Source organism: Ammospiza nelsoni, chromosome 7, assembly GCF_027579445.1.
Source record: "Ammospiza nelsoni isolate bAmmNel1 chromosome 7, bAmmNel1.pri, whole genome shotgun sequence".
NCBI classification, from domain to species: Eukaryota; Metazoa; Chordata; class Aves; order Passeriformes; family Passerellidae; genus Ammospiza; species Ammospiza nelsoni.
In genome coordinates this window covers 22,929,300-22,944,987 of record NC_080639.1, presented here as the reverse complement: position 1 = coordinate 22,944,987, position 15,688 = coordinate 22,929,300, and the positions used below count along the sequence as shown (strand labels likewise).

General features: G+C 36.7%; 1 protein-coding gene across 2 annotated transcripts in view; it reads right to left on the bottom strand.

The window, feature by feature from the left end:
* KCNH7 (potassium voltage-gated channel subfamily H member 7) overlaps positions 1-15,688 on the bottom strand; it is a 205,035-nt gene that overhangs the window by 49,514 nt on the left and 139,833 nt on the right. Inside the window, exons 4-6 of one of the 2 annotated variants that reach the window (XM_059475767.1) lie at positions 14,856-15,280; positions 11,768-11,788; positions 7,934-8,148 (exon numbers count right to left, since the gene is read on the bottom strand). In XM_059475767.1, coding sequence (XP_059331750.1) covers positions 7,934-8,148; positions 11,768-11,788; positions 14,856-15,280 — 661 coding nt within the window. The remainder of the gene's footprint in view (positions 1-7,933; positions 8,149-11,767; positions 11,789-14,855; positions 15,281-15,688) is intronic. The other variant, XM_059475768.1, reaches the window with a different exon arrangement.

Sequence of the window (15,688 nt, the reverse complement as noted above, 5' to 3'; positions counted from 1 at the left end):
CTCTCTCCCTGTCCCCCCACTCCCCATGCACAACTCTTTCTCTCTTTCCTTCTCTCTTCTCTCCCTCTCTCTCCCCTTTTGCCTCTTTTACTATTAAATGAAATATGGCATTTTTTTGGTGCCAACATCTAACCTTATTTGGTTTTAATCATGTTTTTTGGGTATATTTCAAACCTCTCTGGGTCTGATCTGTGTTATTCACAGACACTTCATTTCCCCCACTCTTCTGTGTTTAAACTGGTTCATAACAGATGGCTTGAACTAGCCACTTTTAATAAATACTTCCTAGAGATTTTCCTTGTGCTACGCTTATTGACTTTATGCTCAGTAACACCAACATCATCCATAAATATAATTTAAGGAGTGTTTATCCTTTTTACTCCCTCTTTTTTTTTTTTTTTTTTTTTTTTTGAAAAGCAATAACTCTGAACTATTCTGGGTTTGCCCTTCTCTATTGATTCTGTTACCAGTTACAAGCTGAAAGCATTATCCAAGTTCTAACACATGACAGGGAATAGATGAGAAAAATGACCTTCTCATTCAGCTTATTAATTTTGAGGGCATTCAGAATTCATCAAACAACACACTGTGCTGACTGGGGTTAATGGTCTTTGCTTTTTCTTACTATTTCTACTACTTTGAAAAAATGCTAAACCTTATCAGGCCCTAACTAGAAAACATTTTCCTCAGTTGCCACTACATCAAAAACAACTAATCCACATGCTTTTTTCCTCCCCTCTGCCCTAGACAAAAAAATAATAACCTCATTGCTATTTCTTGTTAATATGCTTAAGGATCTCATTTATAATTAATGTTAGAACATAACTGCTTTATAATAATCATCATAACACCTGCAAATTGCAGGAACTTTCTTTTTAAAATTTAGTTTATTCATCAATTTCTTTCATTAGTGATGTGTGGGAGAGTAAAAATTTCCTTGAAAAAACTAATCATTAGATTACCCACAAAAACTTCAGTTTGTACACTAGCTAGTATTACATGAAAAGAGAAAAGAATTTAAATTGTTAGCTGATCACACTTGCCTTTTTTTTTCCTGAGGAAAACACTTTTAAAAGGTGACACTATAAAATTTCAGGTAAATGCTAAACATTGCCTGTCCAGGTTATAGCATTTTGTGACTAGATCCAACATTGGTCCTACAGTATGTACATGTGAGTTGCCTGGCACTAGAGCAGAGTTCAGAATCCAGACCATTTGAGGGTAAGGGCACTTAGAGAGGGAGGGAGTCCTGAGTCTGAATCCGTGGTGCCCAGGGTTGTTTTTGTGCCTTTTTTAACAGATGGTCATTTATGTAAGATAAGTAACAGTCAAATTACTCTGGAACTACAATCCAGGATTGCCTCTTTCTAAGAGGTTGTCCTGAATGTTAGCTACACCAGCGGTGTTCTTGAAAAATAGCAGCTTTTTGTGACCCATGAGATCCACAGCATTCTGCCCTCTTCCCTTCCTCTTTCCCCATGTCAGCTGCTATTGCTGTCTATCTCTGGGAAATTATATACTTATGCTCTCCTAAAGATAGAAACTGTCCTGGGTTAACACGGTAACTACTGGACACTGATCTAACCTTGCAGTTGTGCTGTTTTGCATAGGAGGCTGGGTTAGATGGCCTCTAGAGGTCTCTTCCACACTACATTTTTGTACAGTTCTAAGGTTAAGTGAAAGATGGACTATGACTTTCACAGCTGTTTTAAGGCAACTCTAACTGCATATGTGAAAGCTATTATTCCAGACTGCCCATGCCAAGTGCATCAGAGGATCTCACAGCGCTTTGGATTTTAGTGGGGCTTGACTTGCTGTTCATGGTGAGACTGTTCTGGTGAGTGTCAAAACTGTTGGTTTCAGCAGAGCAACCTACCAAGTTTAGAAACTTCCAAGGTCAATCCTCATGAAGTGGGAGTTTGGGTGTTTATAGCTCTAGACCAGAGAAATGAGGCTTGCCTAAATGCTGCCAACACCTTCATTTCTATAAGCTTTGCTTGCTTTGTAGAGTATTAGTTCTTGCACTCAACTCCTTATTATCAGAACAAATTACAATGCTCTCTGAAAGTCTATTTTCTCCTAGTCCTTAGCATTAGAAGAGGAATGTTGCTTTGGCAAATGAGCTAATATTAACAAAGGTCATATGCTTTATTCCATGTTAGCATCACGACAGTAAACACAGAGATCACACAAAGCTTTGATTACTCAAAGCTGTAATTCATAGAAGATAGAGGATACTTTTTCCCAACTCAGCAAGATCAGGTAATAGAAGAGCAGATCTTGGGGGAAGGACATGGACTAATTAAGGATGCATCCAGGTTACATGCTGCAAAGCATCTGGGCTTTCCGACTGCTCCATTTCTACCATATGTTGTGAAACACTGCAGCAGTTCAGATGCCTAAACCTATTCAGCTGTCACAAAAAGAAGAGGCTCTACTGTAAGGAAGGAATATTTTATCTTTCACAATTGTTGTGAATCTTATTTTTATTACTTGATGCAACAGCAAATAATTGTAATGAAGATACTATGCTTTCTTCTGAAACTGATCAAAACAGTGGGCTTTAATTTCTGCTTCCACACACCTGGAATACCTGTTTGCTCTGGTGAAAAAGATACTACTTTACAGTTGTGGTGACACCTTGGCACAAGTTTAAATAGCCACAGTGGGACTGAGGTATTTTTACTGGTTTTAACCATGGCATCTGCTTTTCTTGGTTTCACAGTGTGTCACACTTGCTAAATTACAATGAAATTACTCACATTTATACTATTTCTATAATTACATCTATAGTAATTACAAAGCCTAATTATGTAATGACAATAAAAGATGAAAATTTATTGCATGAGGGTGCTAACTATTACTGTAAAGAAAGGGAAAACTCCTGTATAAGATGTGTCAATTCACAAGTAACAGGAAAAAGAAGCATCTCATTTCAGAGTAAATTTCAACTTTCCATACATTAGGAAATGTTGGTCCTGCTTACCCCCTAATTTCACAATTATATGTATCTCTTGCTGTGTAACTGGAAGGCATCAAAATTGTTTCCCCTTTATTCAGTTTTCTGCATTATGCAGAATGCAAAATGAACAGCCTTGAAATGTTGTGTGTATGTGAGTTATTGCAGGATGTAAACAGCACAGTGCGTCAGCTGAATCAGACTGCTGAAAACGTATAGATCAATAATTTGGTTTATTTTTAGGTTTTATATTGCCCCCCTCTGTCCTAGATGCTGGTAGTCTTCTTTTAGCCTGAAAACCTGAAGGTCAGTTTGAAGTCATGATCATATAATAGTTCTTTTTATATCAGCAGCTTTATTGGCCTTGGGAGGATATTGTTACTTATTTCTTAATCTTTTGGGGAACAAAATAGAGTCTGGCCAGATTACAAAAACATGCAGTGAAACTACAAGGTCTATCACTTCATACATGGTCCCCAGCCTCCCCCCACCCCCCCTCACCAGCAGCTCTATTTTCAGAAGATTTGTGGGTGTTCAGCATGTCTGCAAATCAGATCACAATATTCTGTGTAGCCTGTCAAGGTATATATTTATCATTTCATAAGCCATATGACCAGTTTGGGTATATATATGTTTTCTAGAGGTGGGTGGATAATGAAACTGTTCTGAAATCTATTATTACAAGAAGTTAAAATATTACAGAGTTTTACTTTCCTGTAAGTCATTTATTGAGATAAATAATGAACAACAGATATATATTGGGCCTTTCAACCACATTCTGTATTCCTTCAGACTGATGAATTGCAAGGAGATAAATGTTCTCTGGACACTAGTGACCAAAGCAACAAAAACCAGTTTTTCTTAAACAACACAATAAAGAGACCAGTAATTTGCAGTTTATTAACTGGGACAATTATTTGTAGACAGTATTAAGTTATGGGAATTCAGGAATTCTCTCTTTTCTTTAAAAATAAGGCACAGACACTGACTGTTCTAGTCTTCATGAGTCTGTTTACAATGGAGTTCACAGCTTTGCAGCTGTACATCAGTGGAAACTGGATGTCTAAAAAGCTTTAAAATAAATCAGTATTTAAGCAAAAGATAAAATCAGTTCCTGTTGTGTCTTTGTACCTTGAAATTTTAAGGCCAGAAGTCCCCTTTATGAATTCATAAAAAATGTTAAGGGACAGATGTCAGACTTTTGCCCTACTGCTTTCTTTAATAAAAGTCTACTTTTGTGCCTCTAGGAAGACTTGTCTCTTTCTAACCATCAGTGTCAGGACCCCAACTGAACCTGTCAGTACAAAAGAGTGCAGAAATTCCACTGTCCTCCTGAACAAACTCTAAAAAAGAAATAATGGAAAAAAGGAAGTTGAGATTCTTCTAGAAGAGAGTGACATTAACACCCCTGGAAATTATAAGGAAAAACATTTTAAAAATCAATCTTTTCTTAAGTGGAATGGAAATGTAAATATAATTTAGTCACAAAAGTCTGCACTAGGATATAACAATGCAAATTTATCAATCAGGGTTATCTGGCAGCTACACCTGGATTAATTCTTTGACTAAAAGTCAGTTATGCAGAAAGTGTCCAGAAGATGTTATGCTTCTTGGCATTACACAAGGAGTTATGATCAGTGAAGCCCCAGGTGAAAATCCAGGCAAAGCAATCAGGGAATTTACTTATTCAGGACCATCACATGTGCAGCACTTCACTGCAAGCTATATCTTAAGGCAATTTTCATCTCTCAATAATGTCCCAAACCCTCCTGTTAAGTAGAAAAACAGTATTGGAAGGTTTCTTGCCGTAGAATGCATAACCTAGGTTTTTCTTTCAAAGTATAAACTACTGTCCCACAGCATCTCTTATTTCTTCTAAAATAATTTTTCTAAATTTTATTCTACTTTCTATTTCTAATTTATTCCACCAAAATCTTTTTACTAAAGTATCTGACTCCTCTTTAAATGTTTTCTCAAAGTGCAGCACTTCCTCTAAACACAGTGGCCAATGACTCTCTTGTTTACTTTATTCATTATTCTTCCTCTTCCCTCTGAAGGTGGCTATGTGCCATCCTTTCCTTTTTCACTCTCTTAAAGACCCAAATTACATCCCCAGCTTGCGGATATTAAAGTTATACAGCTGTTGTCTTTGGAAAGAACTTGTTGCATTCTGTGATGCTGATACTTGATTTATTACTGTTGAGAGAGAATGAGAGAGAATCCAGGCTGCATGTCCAACAGAAATGCTCACTGGTATATTTTGCATTCCACCATGAGGAGCCACAGTAGTTGAATTGTCAGATTTTAACATCAGGATCACATTTCTCAGCAAAACTTAGGAAAGGGAGAAAGATAGAAAATATGACTACAAAGGGAGAGATGGATGGATGTATATTTGAATGGTACAATATGTGACCTTTCATGTCATCAAGTCCTGCAATCCCAGAAAATGCAGCATCTTATGTACCCCTTCCCTACATCCTCAGGGTCTTTCTAGCAACACTTAGAATTGCTGCCCTAACTTCTTTCATTAGAAGACTGTTTCAAAATGTCACAACTCTGATTAAGGGTGACCTTTGAACTTACTATGGCTGTTTTGTACTCATTTTCTCTTTTACTGATATTGCCCCATAGATTAAATAGATCATATTGCCCTCCGTGTATTTTTGATGCTGTTGGGCAGATTTCCTTATCAGAGACTGTGCCAGCATGAGCATATTTTTACTACCTCCTTTAACATTTCCTAACATTTCCACCATATTATATTCTCAACACTCTGCTCAAATCTTCCAAGCCCACTTTTGCGCTGTTCTGCAGATAGATTCCTGATGGATCTATGGCCCAAGAACAGATTTACAAATAAATTTATATTCAGACATGAAGCAGAAGCTTCAAAGAGCTGACTCTAACAAAATATATTAAAATCACTGGGAATAGAAACATAAACAGGACTAAATCTAGCCACTTAAATCTTCTAAATGTCTATTTCTAATCTAATTAATGAATCTCTAGTTAACTAGATCCTTGACCACTGTAATACTATAGACCTACATTTATTTATATCTCCTAAGAGCTTCTACCTGTACCTAATTCTAGCGTTTAGAATGCAGCAGCAACTAAAAATATTGATAAGTGAATGTAATAACAGAAAAAGCAGCAGCTGCAGGGAACTATTTCCAATTATAATGAATGATATGGCATCAAAGTTTGGTATGCAAATTGTGCTCTGCACAGTGGTTGAGATTGTTCTAGAAAAGGACATAAACCAATGTCAAATTAAATTGGAAGGCTTTTTTGAAGTGTAAAGATTTTATAGAGCATTTCAAATTTAATTTTGAATTTAGTAGGTATCAATTTTAATTGATAGATTAGCTGATCCGTGCCATTTCCATTGGATTTTTATAAAATCTAAATTATTTGGAGAATAAACATAGATTTAAAAAAAAACCTTCTGCCCTCCCTTCTGCCCTCAACAGCATCAGTAGAACGTAGAAGCTCAGCACTCTGGCACTAATTAGCCAGTCAGAATTCAAAAAACAAAAACCAAAAAAAAACAAAACCCAAAAAACAAAGAAAAAAACACCCCTGAAAAACCTACCTTGTCTCATACTTATATAACTTATAAAAATTAGTCTTTTTTATGTAACTTGACTTTTTGCCGTATTATCTATGAAAAGATTTCTATATATAACTACTATGAATAATTTAAAACATATCAAAATGGATCCAGAAGAGATTATATCTTTCAAAACTGACCACAGAAGAAAGGACAATGGTTGCGGATTCAAGCTAGCTATTAAAGACAAAATATATGAAAGATAAAAATCCAATTACTTTTTAGGCACTAACTGATCTCAAAATAGAAATGATAGAACTTTTATATCTATTTCTTTAGGAGGGTGTACAATACATCCCTTTTTATATCTGTCAAAGGGAGTAGGAACATGGACCCTGTCTGGCAAAGCACCAATGTAGGGAAGCTGCAGTCTGGTCAGCACTTGGGGACATGATTTAGTCGTGGACTTGTCCATGCTGGGTTAATGGCTGGACATGCTGGTCTTAAATTCTGTCTTTCTATGATTCGAAGTCCAAATATACTCTTGGCAAGATCTTCCTTATGGAATATCTATCTGCCTTCTACTGCAAAGCACTTTTTACCTCTTTCAGTCTGTCTAGGCATTTAAGGGCCAACCCTCTGCTTGCTAACCTTATAAATGTTATTTGGAATACTGTCATCTCTTGGTATTTTTTTCAGTATGTTCCACATTCCTCACCTGTCCCTGTCACTCTCCATATAAGATTGTAACACAAATGAAATAATATTGAAATTAGCTGAAAATTTCCTTTGACTTCAGAGGGCACTGCATCTGTTCTAGAGTGAAGAAACAGCTATTAAAAATTATTTTAAATTTTGCTTCAATTATAGGCCTTCTTCACAAGATATATTGTACATCCAGTCCAAAGGTATGTGCTTTTCATTTTGACAGCCTTATGGAAGCACAGATATGGAAAAATATACCAATAAGAAAGAGCATTATGAAAAGCCAAAGAACTTGAACAGAAATTATGAGATATAATTATGATACAGTGGCACAATCACTTACCATTTGTTATCATGTTGTACCCTAACTAATCAGCAATTCATAATGTTGAGAAAAAATTATGAAGAATGAAGCTAACATTTATGAATGACAGGAATCACTGAAATTAATGGTCTTATTTGGGACACGTGGTGCATACTAGATTTCTTTTCCATTAAAAAATAGGGAGCAGAAGAGTTTTGTTTGTTAGCAGTATCATCTGATGTTGTAGACTACCTCATAAACAACTGAATGGAAGGTAAATTACATACTGTTTTAAAGCCTTCAAATTATTCTGGAGATAGCCAAGCCACTCATTAAAAGAGTAAGAATCTATCGAATACAGTGGAAAAAAAAAAAAGAAAATGAGCTAAAATAACATGTATTACCTTACCTGTGTAACTTTCTCTGTTACATTGTGCGTTCGGTCTTTCACCTTAGGTGCAATAATTGCTTTCTCTGAAGAAGGAGGAGATGAAGATTTTTTTTCACTTTTGATATCTGAAAAGTTCAGTGTGAGTTGAGGAATTTTGTTGATTGTACTATATTTGTTGAGATTTGAATCCGATGTGGATCCCAACAGACTTGACTTGATATGATTAAAAGGCCCTGAAAAATCAGAACATATATTTAGTATCTGGGAAATTAAAGGAAATAAATTATCATTAATATTTAGGTGGGATATGTTAAAAGGGTGATTAAAAACTATTTTTCTGTATACTAGTTGTTAATAATAAAAAATATTTACATTTTAAAAATAACTCTTTTACTAATAAGATTGAAATCTAATATTGGCTATGAATATGACATTTTCTTTACATATAACCCTCTATATTTTTTAGAAAGTTGATGGATTCCAAATTGCATAATGCATCTATCCTTAATTATTTTCATTTTACTAGGAATTCTGGTGAGCTCTTATTGTAGTTCTGGCTGAATATAAAGACTATATGCTCATTTGTTTGTGAGAGCGGAAATAGGGCACATGATTATGTAAGAGTGCCTGGAATTAGCAAAGGCTCTATTATCACATCTCTACCTTGCTCACACTCACATGATAGTTCAAAGAAACTGGAAAATTGAGTAGACTCTCAAAATATGTTTCTTCAATTGTCACTGCTAATAAAATATAGGAAACTATAGGGATGCTGTATATACCTTTATAACCTATATAAGTATAGGTAGAGTATCAACAGAGTATATATAACCTTCTTATACTATTTTAGTGTATCATTAAAAATATATAGAATTTACATACTTCATGAGGTACATATTCTTTATAATTATTCTTTTCATTACACAGAGACTTGTTTGATCAAGAAAGCAATATAAATGATCAGAATACTTGTTTTGTACTGTCATCATAAGGTCATTGGGAAGACAAAAGTATTCATTGCAAGGAAAAGTTGCTTTTCCTTGCAATGAATAATATTGGAAAAAGTACTATAATGATGTTTAGACAGTGAGAACTAAATCTTCTTAGGTATTTAAGAAAAAAATCCAGGTCTTGCAGTTGGTAGTAATGTACATAAAGTATGAGATTGAAGGGTATTTCTTAGATCCGCCTGAGAATTTTATTTAAGGTTGCCTTAATTCTTTTAAAGGCAAGAGTGTGATGCTTTTCTCTTTTTCTTCTTTTTGAGGTTTTCTTTTGTCTTCCTGTGAGGAAAACAAGAACGTGCATGTTGATTCAGGGACAGTCAATGGGTTGGATTAGGCCTATGGGGTAAATTGCAAAGTCAACAGTGGAAGAGTTGATTTTATTTGCAATGTGAGAATGAATGAAATTCAAAGCAACCAATTGCTTGGCGATGGCTGTGGTGAAATGCTTTATGCTGTGTTGAATTTTTCTTTTCAAAATTCTTTAAGTGAGGGCTGATTTTCCATCACACCTGGCTTCAAATGCTTGTTGAAGAAGAAGACATTTCATTTTCTTTTGAAGCTTATAAGGATCTATACATGTTTTCTTTCTCCTAAACTCATAATAATTGCATGCTAATCTGGACCACAGATAGAAAATCTCTATTACTCCATTTCAAATTTTGCCACTGTGCAGAAGGGAATTTAAGATGACAAGGGAGGGCATGATGCTCTAGACTAAAATTTTAGGTACAAAAAAGAGTTTGTGCCTGAGTTCTCTAACCATTAAACTGCAAAACAGTCCTTCTTTTTCTCCTAGTATATTTTTTTGTGGAACAGATTCACAGGAAAGGGAAGAAAGCACTACCTTTCACCTGCAAGGAATGGTAAAAAAGCCTGCTACTGAGGGCACCACCAAGGGACTGTGATACTATATTTAAACGCCTTTTTGTCCAGGTGGGACCTGAATCTATCACATCATCTATATGAGTCTACTAAAAATTAGTGCTTAAAATATATCAGGGCACGCAATCTCCTCAATAATTAGTGAAGTGACTAATCTGGCTGGTGTGTGCTAATGGACATGTGGTCAGACTGCAGTTTTCCAGCCCTGCTTCCCTGTTAGCTTGAGCAACAGTTTCTGAGTATTGAATCAGTTTAGATGTAAGCAGGATTTCAAGTTAAAACCTTGAATCAGTTCGTCAGACTAACAGGATTCTTCATACCTTAGGAATTCAAATGTAAGAGGAAACTAAAATAGCTTAGGCAAATCTGTGATTAGATAGTAGGCAAGATTTTGTTTTATTAGTAACTTTGTAGATACTTAAATTGCATTGAACTTTTGGTTTCTGGGATTTACATCTTTTATCACTTCCATTCCAAAGGGGATTATTCTCTCTTTTGTTACCTAATACTCATGCTCTAGAGCATGATATTAGGCTTAAGCTCATTGCACAAGAGAATAGAACCTTGCTTCTTTTCCCCCACCATCTTTTGCTCTAGAAAGTGGTGAAAAGCATAATGCACCTCATTGGCAATGGTAATTGATTGAAAGACAGTATTAGCTTAAGTAGAGCCCAGGCTGGCAGAAATTGAGCTGATACTTGATAGCCAGTGGACCATTGCTATACTGTCATAGCAGGGCACAGGAAAAGGGGGCCATAACAAATCACAATCACAATTGATACTAATTGGCACCCTGATTGACAGTTTCAACAGACAGGCAGAGAACTGAATAAGCCGGGAGAAGGACTTGCTTCTGCCTAGCCAAAAAGGAGAATCAGGTTAAGCTTGAATTCCCCATTTTGATGGTAGGATTTCACTGTCCTTGCTTACACAATGCATTGAGAAATTATTTCACTCTCCTGAGCTGCCAATTAATCATCTTTCACCAGCAGTAAATACATTTAGAAAAATTACTGAACAGCACAGAAACTGCATCTTTTCCCCCAAGATTTTGCCAACATACACATGAAGCAAATGCAATGATTTTGTAGTCCACAAATTGTTTTACAGAACCTATGTCATGCACTGCATGCAGTTTGGAGAGATTTTACCAGGTACACACACTTTTTGCATCATGCATGAAATCACAAACCAGTCCTCCCACAAAAACAAATATGGCAATTAAACTGAACACTTTAGTAAGTGATCTTCAGAAATGGAGGAAGTAATTTACAGATTATGTTCAAATTGCTTCTAAAACATATAGCTCAATGCTGGTGAAAAGAAACAGTTTTTAAATTGCACTAAATATTATTTAAACATGAAATTGGCAATGAAGTTCATGCATGCACATTTTGATGCTACAGGAAGCTTGAAACCATACCCCCTGCCATCCAGGAACGTGAAACTAGTTTTAAAGAGACAAAAGAGGAATAAGTGAAGATACTTCCACAAGTGTCCTGATTATCAGTTATTTATTTTTGAGAGAGTTAACTGAAAACTGAGTACCTTGTAACAATGGATCATTTGCTAATGTCCTCATACAATCGCACATCCTTTTGCAGGTAAAACTCCTGGCAGCTTCAACAGAAGTTTTGACTGCTTAAGGACAACAGCACTGAGTTAAGTAACTAAGATATGTTCTACCTCCCTCCCTTTCTTTTTTTAAATTAGCAGATAATGAAATCAAAAGGCTGTTTAACTGTCAAAGGCCTTCACTTTTTCCAGTGATTTATAGTTAGTGTTTTGAGACAAGAGTTACATGAGTAACTATGTGTTTAACAAATATAATTTATGTAGTAGACCTTGCACTAGGTCACATGAGAGTGTTGCATTTGAACATTTCATACAGCAGGCAAAGTAACATGCCAAAAAGTGTGGCTGATTGAAACACTGGAAGGTACAGTCTAGATGTATACTTTACCTTTGACATTGCGACCATTGTCTGGTTTTCAGCATATTAAAAGTGGAGAAAAAGACAAGAAAACACAACTAAAATCTACATCAGAAAAAGCAGAAAATACGGCTTCAAAGTGTGCATGGTTTGAATTGAAATATTGTTGCACCTCCTTGACCGTATTATGAAGACTTTCAGTGAAGGTGAAATCACTCCAATGATTGAGATAATGTGTCAAAGTGTCTGGAGTAGATCATCAGGCAGTAGGACTGGCTTTATCTAACTTGCCTTAATAGAAACATGATAAAATTCTTTCTCCACAAGTCTGGCAGTGGGCTGCAAGAAAAAATTATTTCTTGGCAAAAGTGCCAGGAAGAAATAATTAGTCCCACATAACTGAGAGAAGCTGAGGCAGAAGTGCAGGGTTGGTGCATGGCATGGGGGGCTGCACAGGAGGCCCAGCACAGACCCCCAGGCCCCCCACGTCTGCCTACATGCTTTTGCCATGGCAGCAGCCTAAGCCGTGCCCTTCTGAGCAAGTGCTGGAGAAAGATACACCTTAAGCCTTTCTTCAGCTCTTAGGTGCCTTTCCACGAGGAAACATTGGCTAAGCTTTCTGTCCTGACAGGCTCACCTGGCCCTGAATCCTCGTGTGAGATCAAACCTTTTCAGGAGAATATTATAATTGCTGCTGTTATCACTATTTTAAAGGAGCCACACAGGTGCAGAGGTAGGTGCCACGCTGGTTCACATGATAATAATGTGATCCACAAGGCACCGTCCTCTTGTGTTGTACCCTGCGGTTCTGAGGGTGTGAGGCGGGTCTGGCAGGGAATGGCACCTTCCTCCTGGTGCCACCTGCTGTGCCCAGGTTACCAGCTCTCAGATGTGCTTTGGGCTCACACAGACATTCACCTCCTTTGGCTGGGCTCACAGACCACCTCTGAGCTGAGGCTGTGCCACAGCAGCCTGTGGAGAGTGGTCAGCGCTGCTCTGGACAGAGGCCGCGGCCTGCACGGGGGCATCGGACATGGCGCTGGGCCTTGCCAGACCTGCGGCCTCGCAGGCTTCTCCTCAGCTTCCCGAGCACCGGGCAGCACAGCACATCAGCCTGGGCCCTCCGGACCGTAGCTGTTTAGTTCCTCCCAGCCCAGTGCCTTCCTGGGCCAGGCATCTGTAGCAGTACTGGAGATTAGGCTAAGCTGGGCTCTAAAGCCTGCTGCTGTTTCAGAAGGCTGCAGTGATCTTGCTGAGTCCACTTTCTGAAGACAATAACATTTCTGAACTTGCACCTGCCTGCAGAATCTGGATTGATGGTGTTTCAGATGAGGCTGGCTTGGCTGCATTTTGGATGGTGAGTGTAGGACACAGTTCCTGCCCTGTTGCTTTTGCTGTCATATAGGCAAATTGATAATGGAATTTGATCCAGTACACTCAAATGAATTTAAAGTGCTAAACTGTCATTTTTACTGAATTATCTCTTGGCATATAATGAGCACAGTGAAGATAATTTTAAAGTGATAGACAACAAGGCTACATAAATTAATTTAACACATGAAATAATTTCTATTCTCAATTGCATTATCTTAAAATTTGACTGTAGGTAAATTACTGTAGTTAGTATTAAGCTAAGTAATGTTATTCTCTTCTTTCAGAATTCTGCTTTACTGATTCAATTAATATTTTTTGAACTGGAAGGGATAGGAAAAAATTGGATCCTGACTTGCATTTTCAGATAGAGTAGTAGTTTTTGAATGATTTAGAAAAACTCATAATAAAAATGGAATGGGAAAATAAGTTAACCGTATGTTTCCTTTGGTAAGAGTTGAGCCATTTGGGACTGTAGTTTACTTTTAGTTGTTGTACTTAGGGTTTTGCATTCTCCCTGTTCAGAAACTGCAAGCCTGGAGCAGACGATTTAAGCTGAATCTTGGTTGTGTAACTCGCATGGATAATTTTATAGCAATAATAGGGTTTTATGGCTCACTATTGAGTTAGGCAATTAGGACTTGCTGGATAAATTTAAACATCTTTTCAGCATAAGGTGTCCAATTCTAACATGATTGTAAGCAGATGGCATCAAGGATGGTTACTAATCCTAATGCCTTTCTGAGAGCCATCCTCTCTTCTGCTGAATTTTTCTAGAATGACTATGTATGACATAAGTTAGGGCCTGGTTCTCTACTATTTTGTAGTTTATGCAAAGTGAAAACAGAGTAAGAGTGTTTTGCCTATTTGCACTGTAAATGATCACATCGCAGGAGAGGCCTTAGAAGTTCAGTTGGATTATTGACTCCTCATAGTAGAAATTATTTTCATTAGTACTTAACATTTGAAAAAAGCTTTTCCATAAAATGGAGATAGAAAATTTTGCTCCTCCATTTGGCAAGTATTAAAATTATGTGGTAATTTATGCATTAGCTTTCTAACACTGTAATAAAAGATACTTAATAGTCAAACTGATTTTTACACCTTTTCATAGATGTATAACTGGATGAAGAATGACCATTTGGGAACTACTACAATGAAAAATTAATATAATAGCACAAGGAAAAAATCACCCTTAAATGAAGTTTACACTAAGCATTTCACCATTTCACTAAGTATTTCACTGTTCATTACACAAAGCATGGAGTTGCTGAGGATACTTTCTTCGGCATGAGAGAAAAAGCATGTCTCAGTGTTGGATCAGTGAATGTAAAATCTGCACATTACAGATTTAAGAGAAATAAACTTAGCAGTCTCTGAAGTAGGATTTCATAAAATCAAAGACAATCTAATATCTGTACGTATAGGAGACAACAGTACATGCATTTATAATTTGATCACCTGATTTTTTTTCTCCCCAAACCCCAATATTAACTTTAGGAATGCTGGCCCAAATATTTGCTATATCCCTATAGAGAAGATCAACACCATGATTCCATTAGTCTCCTTGAAAATCGAAAACAATATTTAGTGTACAAAAGCCTGGCATATTTGAGCCCTTAATATTTTCAGTGCACCATGGAGTCATTATATTTAGCTTTGTTTACAAAGTGATGATTATTAGTATGATATTGAAAATATTCCTTTTTTAGTACATCAGAGAATAGTGATTGACTTTCTACCATACCTTCACTTGCATGACGGTCCCTAAAAATGTTCTTGGGATGGACATTAAAGCCTTCTATGTCATGTACCGAAGAGGCTCTCCGTATACTGCAAATGCTTTCCTTTGATCTGGAATGGGTTAGTGGATTGCTTGTCTGTATCATGTCAGGGTAAAGTCTGTCCCACTGCTGCTTGGGTGATGAGTGGTCAAGAGGTCCAGATATATTAACCAAAGGTGAACATTTACTGTGTTGAATCAGTGCTTTTGTATCATCCACTTCTGAGGGACTGCAGCTTTCTTTAGTAGGTGATTTAAAGTGCTTCATTGCCACTGAGTCGTCACTGTGCTTGGATGAATCGATTATGACAGCATCGGGGTCTTCCTGGGGTAAGGACTGCTTTCTGTAGGTCAGAAGTCTCAATCCAGGTAGCCGGAGCCCAAAAAGTCTGCCTACATGTAAGTACACAGAAACAGAAGAAAATGTTACACATTGGTGTCTGGTCACTAAAATCAGCTTTTTTTCACTTACAATGAATGATAGTAGCCATTTCTAATAAATTAAAATGCTTCGTAATGAAATGTGTAAATATACAAATACAATATAACTCCAAGTTTGTTAGAGTTGGGATGTTAAAAGATTTCATAATCCAATTAGACCTAAGTTTTTGAACTTAGAATGGGAATAGGAGCATTAATTCTACAGCCTATTTTAAAAGCTATGAGGTACAGATGATCCTTTCTAAATTAAAAATCTATCTATCTACAAAAGACTGCCAGAATATATCTAACACTTTACTTGGTAGTTGTTATCCTGAAATAGATATTTGTGGATTCTAATACTAGTGGAACTCCAT